The sequence below is a fragment of the Alligator mississippiensis genome, chromosome 5 (genome assembly GCF_030867095.1).
Source record: "Alligator mississippiensis isolate rAllMis1 chromosome 5, rAllMis1, whole genome shotgun sequence".
Classification (NCBI taxonomy): Eukaryota; Metazoa; Chordata; order Crocodylia; family Alligatoridae; genus Alligator; species Alligator mississippiensis.
Window position 1 is genome coordinate 79,239,111 of NC_081828.1, and position 13,824 is coordinate 79,252,934.

Here is a 13,824-nt window from a genome sequence, read left to right on the forward strand (position 1 = left end):
ACATAAATACTTCTTTTACTCTTTAAGCAACTGTGCTTCCTAACCCTTGTGTTGCTTTCATTACTGTTCCAGTTTTAACACTGTTGTGGCTCATAACATAAAGCAAAAAAATTTTTTTGGTTAATTTTTGTTGATGTTCATGCTTTAGCTAGTCTGTATAAAAGCATGGGCTGTTAGTGTTCAGAACCAACTGTATTCGGCAGTGTTCAGAACCAACTGTATTCAGCTATAGACTTGACAGTAAATTAAATGAGACATTTTTATAAATAAATTTTTTTCCTGATTTAAAACCACGTGGTAGCTTTGTGCATACGGCTGTTGTGTTGTTCAAAACTTGTTCTTTGTAACCAAGCTGATACTGTGTCACAGAAGAACCACTAATTTATGGATTGTCAAAGGTCGTAGACAACTGGCTTGTTTTCATTAAAGGTTTAATGTCATCACACCAAAGGTCCTAGTGCTCATTGGCAAATAGTGTAACAGTGTTCCCTACGCAATGCAGAGAAGGGTTAGCTGCCTCAGATCCAGCAAATACAGTCTGCTGAGTAGGGAGCCATCTAACCTTGTCCATAGGAAATGCTGGAAAGAGAGATGCGTCTAAAAGCCTCTCTCTCGCTCTCTCCCAAGCTTAGATAAGTAGGTCTTGGAAGGCTTACGTTTACTTGGGAGGCACAACTCAGGAAGCAAGGTACCCAAGTAGCTTCTTTCAGAAAGCAGGGGTCATTCATGTCTTTCAGAGCACAACAGAATGTGATGATGCTTGTGTCCCCTTTTCAAATAAAAGTCTAGTAGTTAGAGCCCTCAGGAGGCAGGAAATGGGGATTCAGTTCTCTCCTCTGCTTGAGGGGCTTCACACTTGCATCATCTACTTCCCAGCAGAGTGCCATAACCACAAACCAGACTAGAAAACCATGGCCACTCTTACCTATTCTGTCTTGCCCATTGAATCCTAATGTCTTTTCTGCATCATTGAACCCCTTCAAGAGGAAGAGACTAGTGTACCATGATGCTGGAGTAGCTAGGGCAGCACTGTGAGAGATAAGAGCTAGGGCTTGAAGCCCCATTCAGACAGAGCAGGAAGTCCACAGAAAGTGGCTATTACGCTTCCCTGTGGCTACACGCAGAGCCTGATTCTGTAGATGTGCATAGACACAGGCAGAGCATGCCTACTGCCTCAACCCTGAGGTCATGGGCAACTGATGCCTCCCAAGTCTGGGGGGGTCGCCAAAAGGGGGGGGCCAGCGGCTAATTGCCAAATCAGCAACAAAACTGGAAGTGCACTTCTGGTTTTGTGGCTGGTGCTTCCAGGGGGTGCACAGCTGATCTCAGGGGTGCATGTGCACCCACATGCACCCCCTACACATTGTCCATGGGTGAGGTAGATGTAAGAGTTTCAGGTTCCTCACTGGGCTTAAGCAACATAGGCACTGAGCTGCCCAGCCCTGGCAAGACTAAGGCAGTTCTGGGCAGGGGCAGGGCCAGTCCAAGGGTAACTGGTGCCCTAGGTGAACTGTATGCCTTGGTGCCCCCCTTCCAATATAGAGAAAAAGGTAGGAGTCACAATTCTAGTGATCTTTCCTCTAAGAGGTCTTTCAGAGGTCTTTCTCCCCTTACTGAATCAAAGGTCCTAAACCAAGGTGGAGCCGTAGCTGGCCAGGGCTGTTATTTAGAAGACATTCATGTTATTTTGTTCTGCATATACTTTTGGTGCCCCCCGCCCCAAAATTTGGCACCTTAGGCAACTGCCTAATTCGCCTAATGGTTGGACTGGCCCTGGGCAAGGACAGCAGCAGAAGATTATGCATGCATTCAAGAAACTTTACTGAAGAAAAAAAGAGGTGCCCACAGATTTTAGGCACCACTGCAGAAGGCGGAGGGCTAGTAGGTCAGGGTTTTGTGGACTCCGGCACTTTGAGGTTCCCACTTCGAGGTGCCCAAGCCTTTTATGGAGCCTAGCCCAAAACAAAAAGAAAAAGCAGCAGCTTCCACACACAAAATATCCTCACTATCCGCACAGAAGACCTGAGCTGTCTCTGCCACAATTTGAATCTTGCAGCTCCAGAAAGAGTCAGGTATTTCTAATCTGAGACACCCCAGGAAGCTTGTCCCCACCAGCTGAGACAAAAATAATTCCTCATTCCTCAACTATTTAATTGCATCTAAATACTGGGGAGGTCTCTGAACAATGAGGGCTTTTTAATGTCCCGCTTTAAGTCTTGAAGAGGCTAAAGCCAATAAAACATGTGCAAACAGGTCTGTTCCTTACTTGTAATTTCCTTGTTTGAAACCACAAATTATAATAAATGCTAACTAATATAAGCAGATGAGGTTATTTGGCCAATCATAGCTGCCTTTTTAAATATGAATTCACCCTTCCTGATTTTCAGCATACCACCCAGGTACCAGTTGCTCTAGAGAAAAAAAGATAAGTTGCCTCACAAAGACTTTCATCATTTTTGTCATCTGTGTCTTTTAAATATAATCTTTTTGTTTGAGAGCTTCAGATTTGGTGCTGAAAAGGTTGCATGCACTCCCCCCCCCCCTTTTTTTCCCCTTCTTTTGTTGAGAAAGTTCAAACCACTCACATCTGAACAGATTCCTCTTTGTGAGCAGGTCACCCCTCCTTTGGCCTTAAAATCAAGCCTTTGCATCCGTTTGCACTTCTGTCTCAAGGGAACTTTTGACTCTCCTGATTTATAAGCACTTCTTTTATTCAATTATTTTTGCATCTCTGCTGTTGTCTATAGCTCACGCCTTATTTTTCCCCCTCCCCCACTTGCCTGATAGCATCTCTCTATGGCTCCTCTTTCCTAGAGCATAAATTCTTTGGACCAGGAACCAGATCTTCACATTTTTTTTGTCCTGAAAACACTGCACACTTCTTTGTGCCAGAATCCAAAGAAGACTGGCTAATCGATATGCCCCTCTCTACCCAACAATCTCTGTTATGGTACCACCCTGACCAGCTCTGCTGAAATTCTTGTTCAAGCCTTTGTTGCCCCCCTTGCTGATAATTGCAACCGATTTCTCTAAGGCATTGCCCAGGTCCCAGTTCTTCATGCTGTGTAGTATGGCAGCTCAGTTTCTCAGACATACAAAAAAAAAAAAAAATCACCCACACCATGCTCTGCCCACTTCTGCTAATTTTCTATTAAAAAATGTAACATCTCCCTGCCTTTCAAGTATCTAAATTCTGTCTCCTCACTTCCAACTCCTGCTACTGTCTTAACGCATATCCCAGCAAACTAAGTTTGACAGCTCCTTCACCTTCATCTTCATCTTCTCCAAACTTCTTACCACTTTGTCAAAATCTCCTTCCAATTTCAGCCAAAATTTTCTGAAAGGATCCCTTTATCATGCTGCATCATTGTCCTCTTCCCTCTCTGCTATGAAGTTTGAGCCTGAAATCATACTAGGGAATTTGGTAATGAACTTTGGGGACAGGTTGCATGAAGAATGCCATATAAAATAGAACTACCTGTGACTTTTGCTTAGTAACATGACTATCCACTCAACACTGGGCTTCTGTGATCCATATTTACAGTTCACTAAGACCATGCTGGATATCAGGAGACCTTTCCTATGATACTTGGAAAAACAAAAACTCTAAAGTTACTTCCATCAAAGTAATAATCATCACTTTACTTCCTAAAAGATTACATTATTTAAAATATTGTCATATTCTTTCATATGCACCTGATATCAGGGACTTAAAACATGTCAGCAGTTCATAAGGGATGTATCCACTAAGGCAGCACTGTGAACCCTGTCAAACTATGAAAAATGAAAGATACAATCTGTAGCTTTGTCCCTGAATAGCTCTTTTGATTTCCGGGAGGTCACATACCTCAGGGGGCAGGAAGGTTGTAGGACTGAATTCTCATCTGATTCATGCACTTGAAAAACACATCACACCACACAGGCTCCAAACTTCCTACAGAAGCAGTGGCCAAGATAGGTGCCAAGCTAGGCTGTGCTGCCCAGAGTACCACTCTACATCAGTATGAAGGAAGAGCATGAAAGAAGCCGGAAGTCAGGCCAAAGTCAGGAAATGGAGTCAAGCAGTAAATGCAGGAGTCAGGGACTGCGATAGAAGCGCATAGATTTCATAGACATTAGGGCTGGAAGGGACCTTGGAAGATCATCAAGTCCAGCCCCCTGCCCCAGGGGCAGCAAGTCAGCTGGGGGTCAAAGGATCCCAGTAAGATAGGTTGCTGACAAGATAAATGCCAAGACAACAGCAAGAGCTTAGCGCCAGGCAGCACAGGAAACAAGGCTAGAACAGGGAAGTGGGGAACAGGACAGTTGCCAACAGACAAGCTGAGGAAGCAGTCAGAGACAAGGAGGAAATATAAGCCATGGACTGCTGACTGGCACAAATCCTTCTGAGGGTGCTGGAAATATATCCGGAGGCCTGTCTTCCTAAAGCCAGGAGGATAACTAGGCACAGCTGGACCACATCAGGTAGTTCCAGTGGGCCTTGAGCTAAATTTCGTCTAAGCCTCGAGGAGGAAACAAGGTTGATTTGGATCCGACCCAAAGTCCCCAGGATTGGTGAAGTAGGCATTGTCCTGCAGAGCCCGATACACTAAGCTCTTCAGTTTGGAAAGGAGAAGGTGGAGTGGGGATAGTATAAAGGTCCCTAAAAATCACGAAGTGTGGATAACAGGGAGCTGCTATTTACCAAGTCCTAGAAAACGAACTGAGGGGTACCCACTGACGTTAATAGATCAGTTTAAAACAAAGCAGCAGCACTTTTTTTTAAACAGTACATAGTTAATGTGTGGAATTCGTTGCCACAGAATAACCAGGTTCAAACAGGAGTTAGACAAATTCCTGAAGGACAGGTCCATTAACAGATATTAAATTGAGCAATCAGGGATGTATCCCCTCACATCCTTAAACCAACACCTATGAATGCCAAGGATGACATGCCAGGATGAATCACTCTAAATGTGCCCTGTTCATACACTCTCCCACAACAGCATCTACTACTGCCACTATCGGAGACAGGATGCTAAGCTAGATGGGCCAGGTCTGATCCGGTATGGCACTTATGTTCTTAACTATTACCAGTAGCCAGGCTTTAAGGTAGCAAACTTTAAAAATCATGTTCATTCCTGCAGAGAATCCTTTGTTAATATAGGAATGTTCTTGTTAGTGAGTAGAGTGCAGACTGGTTTAGGAACCACCCTTTTTTTGCATGCATTTTTACTCCCTGGATCAGCTGTCCCCTTCCAGCCCCACCCGCTGCTACCCTTAATCAGCTCTCTAGGTCTAACAGATTATAAATAAATGCTGAAAAGGATTTGCACATATTATTGTTTTCCCCTTCATTTATTTCCTTTAGGCTAGGAACTGACCTTGCCTTTGTCTCAGGACAAGCTGTGCCTGTGTTTGTTCCAGAACAGAAAAATCCTGGGATTGTTGTGTACATACATCCCCCTTGAAAAATCAGTTTAGCGAGTGGTTGAATGCACTGCCTCGTTTCTGCCATTGATTCATTGATGCAATCCTAGGACAACCATTTAGATGTACTTTATGATGTCCCAGGACAAACTGTTAGCAATTCTTATCCCACAAACCTTTCTAGATCTGTCTTACGACAAACATGTCCGTCTGTAGCTGCAGTGTGGTCTGATCTGTAGACAAAGATCTGAAATGGTCTTCCGAATGTTATTGGTCAAATAGAGCATCTCTTCATTTCTGATTTGGTTAGACAGGACTAGCTTCTGGAACTCTTCCTTCAGTTGCAAACAAACTCTTCTTAATTAAAACCAGAAGACCCAATTAAAAAAAAGAAGTCTTAGAAACTCAATATCTCCTCCTTTTGATTAATCATAATCTGGAAATTTACCATTCACTGTACATAGCAGCATGTATGATAGAAATTAGATATAAAATGCTTTTCCCTAAATCTGAAATCTCACCAGAACTGTTATCTTCCCAGACACATTGGACAACTTTCATGAATAATTCCAGAGCTTGATAAATCAAAACCATTATCTTCTCCCAGCAGTCCTCAAGGCTGCTCTGATGGGAGGATCTTCTAAAAAACAGGTTGGACTTTTGCTTTTTTGTCTCACTAGCAGTTAAACATGAAGGGGATACAGGACACAGCCAGCAATGGTACCACTGCAATCTTTGTCACAAAAACTCTCTAGAAGTTATGCCTGGAAACTGTAAAATGGTATACATATTCTCTTCCATTATCACTCATTTCATTTAAAGTTGTATCATATGAGACCATTGCTTCCATGATCAATAGACCTTCTAATATATTACCTTCAACAAGTTTTCATACTTAACTACACCACAATCAGTAAGAACCAATGCTGTCAAAACCAGAAGCTATGTTTATCCTTAATATACATGAGCCACTAACTTTCTCCTTTGTTAAAGAAAAAAGACAAATTCATGCAGTGCTATGGAGTACAGAGGGACAAGGAATTGCCTAGTAACCAAATGCTTCCTTCACCGCTCCCCCCAATAATTCATAATATCCTGTGTTTAAGGGTAAAAACATTTTCTTGTTTTGTCAATTAAAAAGGATGCTGAGTAGAATTTAAGACTGTCTGATTTAAAGCTCTTTGATGCTAAAAGTGAATGTCTCACACCCCCCATTAAGCATCAGTGAAGAAACAAGGCAACAGATTTTGCCAGCTTTACTGTTTTTAATACTCAGCTCCCCTCTCACCCTCTTTATGTAGGCAAACAAAGATATTCATAGGCACACACTTAAAATGAAGATAACCATGACCCATAAATTATAAGATATACAAAACCATTTTAGTATTATTAACATTATTAAAGTGTATGATGCTCATTACAATCTGCATTCGGAATCAGCTATGTCATTGAGGGTCTGTCACTGAACTGGGCTTCATCAATTCCACACAAAGACAAGTGAACCTACTAAACCCAATGTAGGAAACCACATTGCAGACAGCCAGAACCTGGTGCCGGCAGCTCCAGCCTCTTTCTGCTATTAAGCCTGCTAGAAATGCTAAATGAGAAGTCAGTGGAAGAATTCTTGGGGACTAGAAGGCAGGAGAACATAAGTAAAATAATTGTACCATTAGCTTTTGCCCAAATTGCAACATTGCTAGTTATGAAATAAATATCCTTCCAACTCCACCCTGCTAACTCAGAAGGGAGATGCCTCATTTTTAATCACTAATTGCAGTGTATTACATCTTTGTTAACACTAATATTCAAAGTGTAATTGTTATTCTTTGCCCTCTTAGATTCTACAGTAATTTGCCAAGCTGCTCGTTAACTGTATTGACACTTAAGCCAGAGACACAGCGACCACTGTTAGCAGATTTCTGAATAGCCCTAGTGCTTATTTGGACAATAAAAGATCATTAGTTGCAAAATTATGCTTGAATTTGGCTGAACTAGGTTTTATATTTATTTAAGAAAATTGACAAGTCTCACAGGCACAATCCAGGAGATGGGGTGAGAATACACTGCTCTACTAAGAAGTTTGAATTTTACTTACCAGCTTTAAGTGTATAGATGGAATGCTGGGAACAGGAACTACCAGAGATCCAGTACCAGTTCAAAGAGTTCAGGCCTCAGTTCCCAAGCAAAATGCTCTTTGCAAAAAGGCAAAGAGAGATCATTCATGTTCTTTGCAAAATAGAAGTAATCCTACTGAACAGCAGGGTTTTATTTTTCCCCTTTAAATAACATGGTCTCTAGCTCAGACCATCTTAAATCATGTGCGTCGCAAAAAAACTACTCCCACCTTGATTCTCTACCCCCTCCTTCAAACTAAGTCGCATGTTATATTTCCATCTCATAAAAACTTAATTGAATCAAATGATTTCCCAGAATTCTGTTTTTTGGGCTCCTACACACATGCAGGGACCCTGCTCTGAAGCACTGGAAATCCAGTGCACCAGAGCAGGCTTGATCGAGTCTGCTGGAGTGTAGGAATTAATGCACCCCAGCAGACTCTAGTGTCACATGTATCAGTGTCCCATGCTGAAAAGTGGCAGCGGGGCACTTTGAACTAAAGCTTGTTCAACAAGCTTCAGTTTAAAAGCATCCGGCTGTCACTTTTCAGCACAGGAACACTGATACACCGGATGCTCGGGTGCTTAATTAGCGTGGCTTGCTAATTAAAGCGCCCACCCCATCCCCCATAGCTCCTGGAACACGTGTAAAAATGCCCTTTGAGACTAACTACTTTTGTGGGAGTCCTTGGTTAGCTCAGTAAATCTGAGGGTTTTAAGGACTTGGAAGCTCTAAATTATATATATATTTGAAAACAGTGGCTCTTAATTTGGCCAGTACTCACTGAAATAGTTTCCTACTTCCCTTTTACTCAAGAAACAATGAATATCCAGTTCATTATTTTATCCCATATGTTGTTTTTTAATTAAAAAAAAAAACAAAAAACCTAATTTCAACCATTTCTCTGCTGGATAGAATGGAGAAATAATTCATGCACTGCTTTGTAATCCCTTCTGGAATCTGCTGGATTTTTAGGTCATTTGTACATGCAACAGAGCAGCTATGAGAGATTGTGCGCTGGAAGATCATGTATGCACAAGTGGCTACTGCAGCTTCTAAAAAGGACAGGATTGCAACAAGAGCTTTTTGTTTTTCAATGTGCAATCCACCACTGTTTTGGTTAGCATTGAATTATAGTCCAGGGTTGCCCTAAACTCCAGCATCCTGTAAATTTATGTTATACTCCCAGAATGGCCTGCTGACTATAAAATTACTTTCTTGTTAAAATAATTTCAGTAGGATATTATAGTAAGAATTTTAATAGGAAAGTTACATTCAGCCTTAGAAAACATTTACAATATACAATTTTTACATCAATAGTACATTTTAAATCTACAAAAGATAAAGACGGACTTTTTTGCAGTTGACTTTTCAGCATCTCTGATGATTTGTTTTAAAATAAATATTTTAACAAATGTTTGCTTCTGATAAAGAAAGTCATACTACAAATCAACAGTATACTGACCAGGTCACTGAAATGCTACAACAAAGTCCCTTTCACCCTCCAATCCTGAGACAACAAGTCTTGCAATTCTTCTTCATCTTCACTACCAATATCCTCATCCTCTTTCTGCTGGATTGCTCTTAATCTCATTGCCTCTTTAACTTTCTCCTTCATCATATCCTGACGGTCACGCAACTGTTCAACACGACGATAGCATTCACTATGAAAAGGTAAAAATATTTAGTTAACCGTTATGGCCTGCTCACATGCTGAAGCAGAAGAATGAAGAGGGGGAGTGGCTAGTCACAGCTTCTCTTACAGAAAAATCAAAGCTAGTCACAGACCAAACAGCAGGTTAAATGGATCTCTCTCAATCCTATGACAATTTGCTTAAAACAAGATATAGAATCCTTTTGCAAGACAGAAAGAAAAAGCTCAAGCCACATTCTTTTCAACTTTTTAGACTTCTATTTCATTTCAAGGCATCATTCTTGGCAGTTGTGATGCAAAGAGGAGACATTTTTCACAGGAGGCAAATCCACTACCGTGAACATTACATGCTAAAACAAAATCTCTGAACCTGTCTGACTCTCAAAAATTTGCATGCACTTTGAGACAGCCTCCTAAGCTTTTCGGACCAATCAGCAAATACCAGCCCTCAAAATTTCTCAGAACCACCGTGCACCCATATCAAACTGGACAGAGCACACCATAGAAGTGCATAGGCCCTATTATGTTCCATGAACAACTAACCATGGCCTTGTGTACAGTACTATCAGAGGTCTGCTGACCTGTTTGGGGCCCTCTTCTTTAAAATACGTTTCTATTCTGCAATCACCATACAAGTTAAGTTAATTCTTACAAGGGACTGATTCTGTTCAATAGCAAACACCAAATCATTGCTGATTTTTTTTACTTAAAAGCATTCATACCCCTTTCTCACTTACTTGCCTGGCATAACACAGGGAAGAGAACATAAGCTGGACCTTTTGCCTGCTTATGCATCAGCAAAAGAATTGCTCACTAACATCCCAGCCAGCAACAGTGAAGAAACAGGAAGGGTGAATCTGTCCTAGGTTCTGATTCTCAGCTGTATAAACCACCTTTGTCTCTGGAATTCTAGCTGCATTTTTCCTATGCACTGTCACCAATAACAGATAACGTACACATCGTATTAGCCCCTCAGTATCGTCTGTATTGTCAGTTTTAATCCATCTTCGCTTAACAGCTGTCTGTCTTATTTATTTCTAAAAAATCTTTTTCTTTTCTTTAATCATTACTTTTGCAACAAGAATTGCTAACTTACTGCACATATTGTGCAAACTGATAGCAAGTACCATCACCTGCTAAATTAACCTTTGTTACTTATTCTTTCTTAAGACTAATGTGCGTTCAGAGATCTCAGTCCAGCACTGCAGCACGTGAGAGTTCACATGATGAAGTACATCCTTTGGTAAAAGCTTTCATGCATCTTATGTTAGATGTAAGGGGACAGTTACTCTCTATGTAGTACATTTTCAGCACAGGAAGTGAACAATTAAGATGTATCTTCTTCCTCACGAAAGTTATGCTCCTACTTTTTTTGTGTGGTTTGCTGCAAGATGCTTATTATATGTGCTCATAGGAGTGTATACAAAATGACAGGGCTACCAATCATAGGTCACAGAAAAAGGAATCAACACTGTTCCAAGATAATTTATTCTTTCCTTGAATTTCATTAGGTTAGTATGCCCTTTATCTTTTTTCAGAGCTCCCAGTACTATCTGAGTAAATAGCTGTATACTGTTATAAATTCTTTTTTTTTTTTTTTTTTAAATAGTACCATTTTCGGCAAAAAAGTTGTTTTTCCTATTCAAACTCAAACATCAATGATTATTCAAAAGCACTACCACAAAAAGGACAAAACGTTAAAAATTAGCATCAGCAATATTTTTGGAGCATATTCAAATATATGACCTCTCTCATGGGAGGACAGAAGGCAAAGTTTGTGAAAGTCTGATCTACTTACATCTGCTCATCAATTTCTCCAATCTGACGATCCAATCGTATCTCTTCATCCTCTTCTGCCACTATTGCTTCTGAAATCTAAATCAGAAAAGCTATAAGTAAATTTAGTACCATTCAGTCTTCTTTTAGTAAAAAAAAAGCACTAGGATTAAGAACAAGAGAGGATGGTATGTTGCAACAAAGTCAGTCTGTTGTAGATATGCTCCCTTCCCCCAGATAGAAGGTAATGTATAGAAAAAAACAGGTTGTGATTCTGAGCTAACAAGCATTGGTAAAGGGTGTTTAAAAAAAAAAGAAAAAAGATGCTAAATTTTTTTAAAGTGAAAGAAGTTTACGCCAAAGAGTCTTTCTCCTTTTGAATTTTTTTAATTCAATAATATTGTTTTGTAGTACATATATCCAACGACTTAAGATGCAGCAGACCAGGGGAAGAAAAGTTAGACAGTAGTCCTCTTACAAGTACTAGTACAAGTCCACTTGATCCCAAAATATTTCTAACCTGTTATTTTTTTCAGCATATACTTTCTCAAATCTGAGTGCCTGGAAGATGCTATGCAACCAATGGTCCGTGCATAACAGAAGATTCCTTCCATGCTGAAGAATTTTATGAATGGCTATTGTTAACAAATATATCCACTATTGTTTCTGTATAAATGTTCACTTTGTCTATAATGTCGAGTGCTTTGAAGAGTAATGGTATATTGTTTAACAACAATTTTCTTAGCAATATATGTATGATAACTTATTTTCAACCAGAAGTCTGCAAACATGATAAGTGAGAGTGCTGGTACTTATGACCACATCCTTTACACTGGACCTCAGTAAGCAGCTGAAACCTCTATGGGTAGAGACTTCCAAACAACTCTAACTACTAGGAAATGAGGGTGATGAAAACTGGGGCCAATCTGGATGTATATAGGTAAAATTTTCCAAAACCAGATTATCCACTTTTTGCAGCTCTTATAAGGGCTAGCATGTCTTAGAAAGACAAACTACATATTCAGAATGTTTAATTATATGGTTTAATTAACAATTTTTAATTTAAGTTTTTAGTAGATTTAAGTGAAAAACTATTGAAGCAGAAGCTAAGAATATGGTCCAATGCTTGGATCTGGGAAGCTGACAAGAGGTACCTACCATCTCATTTATGTCCAATTTAGCTAGATATATTTGTCATCAAAATCTCTTTCTACTTAATTTCAAGTGGCAAACACAGGATATTTTTCATGCAGCTGTACAGTGAATTTAACAACAAGCACCTATCAAATACAGTGTTACTCATTCTACTAATCTGCATGGGACAGTAGTTTTTCAATAGCGTACAGTACTTAGAAGCAATAAACATAAGTTCTGTTACTTACTGTGTTGACCTGTCGCATTGCTTTCTGAAATTCATCCCATTCTTTATCCATCTGATCCTTTGGAGCATCAACTTTTCGCACCTATAGAACACGAGAAACCATGCTTATTTAGTGACTATTAATCTCTAACAAGTCTTGCTGGCACTGTAAAAAAGCAAAATAAACAGGATATATATTTTGCTGTTTACTGGGAAGATCTGAGCATGAGGGTACTTACTCTTTGGCTTAAATAACCAACAGGATAGTGCAGGCAGGCATCTTTCATTGTTTTGGAGGGAAAAAAAAATTTGTGCTGTCTTTGTGTAACATACAATGACAATATTGACAGCAGATACCTCCATCTAGAAAAGGTAGCCTGGACTTAAACTGTTTTGAGTATCCCATTACCATTCTGAGTTACAGTTTGTAAACCACCAGCTGTCCAAATGATACCCACCCAACAGCTTAAACCAGTTCTTGAGCTTTGAGGTATCTATTTTAAAACTACAGTAATTCCACTTACTGGCTTAACTGTTTCTCCCTTCCTTTCAAAATCAAAGTTAATTTTACTGGCCATCATAAGGACCAGGACAGCTACGTACCACCTTAATGCCTATAATCCCACCTTTCCAACAGTACAGAGCAGGGGTGTCAAATACATGCCCTACAGGTTAGATCCAGTCAATCAAGGTACCCCATCTACTTCCACTTAGGAGGCCCTAAGGAACCGTGACCACAGGGAGAGGGGAGTTCAAGAAGAGCGGTTGCTCCTCAAGGGAGCGATCCTCAATGCACAAACTAAGTCTATTCCATCTCGGAGGAAAGGCAGCAAGAGGGCACAGCAGCCCCCCTGGCTCTCCAGGGACCTAGCAGACCTCCTGAGGCTAAAAAGAAAGGCCTACAAAGGATGGAGGATGGGAGTCACCTCCAAGGAGGATTATTCTGCACTGGTCCGGTCCTGTAGGGAGCATACCAGGAAAGCCAAGGCTGCAACTGAACTCCAGCTAGCTTTGAGCATCAAGGACAATAAAAAGTCCTTTTTCAGATATGTGGGGAGCCGGAGGAAAAGCAGGGGCAACATTGGACCCCTGCTGAACCACATGGGGCAACTGACAACTGACGCCCAGGAAAAAGCCAACCTATTAAATAGGTACTTTGCGTCAGTCTTTCATCAGCCCCATGGGACGCCCATGCCCGCTACAGGGCCGGGAAGTCCAGGTGAGGGTGATCCCCTGCCCTCCATTAATGCTGACTTTCTGAAGGAACATCTTGAGAAGCTGGATACCTTCAAGTCAGCCAGCCCTGACAATCTTCACCCCAGGGTACTCAAGGAGCTGGCGAGCATCATAGCCCAGCCTCTAGCACGGATCTTTGAAAACTCTTGGCGCTCTGGTGTAGTGCCCGAAGACTGGAAGAAGGCCAATGTGGTGCCTATCTTCAAGAAAGGGAGGAAAGTGGGTCCGGCTAACTATAGGCCCATCAGCCTGACTTCTATCCCGGGGAAGATCT

General features: G+C 40.9%; 2 protein-coding genes across 5 annotated transcripts in view; one reads left to right on the forward strand and one right to left on the reverse strand.

Annotated features, from left to right (window-relative positions):
- Positions 1-12,331, forward strand: part of LOC102558349 (poly(rC)-binding protein 3) — a 929,340-nt gene extending 917,009 nt beyond the window's left edge. The window contains exon 17 of one of the 2 annotated variants that reach the window (XM_059728520.1): positions 11,491-12,331. In XM_059728520.1, the coding sequence (XP_059584503.1) occupies positions 11,491-11,551 (61 nt within the window). In that variant the 3' untranslated portion in view covers positions 11,552-12,331. Of the gene's footprint in view, positions 639-11,490 lie in introns of those variants that run through there. The other variant, XM_019485690.2, reaches the window with a different exon arrangement.
- ZNF830 (zinc finger protein 830) overlaps positions 1-13,824 on the reverse strand; it is a 109,874-nt gene that overhangs the window by 83,163 nt on the left and 12,887 nt on the right. For 2 of the 3 annotated variants that reach the window (XM_059728524.1, XM_059728525.1), the window contains exons 8-9: positions 12,337-12,417; positions 10,977-11,053 (exon numbers count right to left, since the gene is read on the reverse strand). In XM_059728524.1, coding sequence (XP_059584507.1) covers positions 10,977-11,053; positions 12,337-12,417 — 158 coding nt within the window. Of the gene's footprint in view, positions 1-8,767; positions 9,189-10,976; positions 11,054-12,336; positions 12,418-13,824 lie in introns of those variants that run through there. The other variant, XM_059728523.1, reaches the window with a different exon arrangement.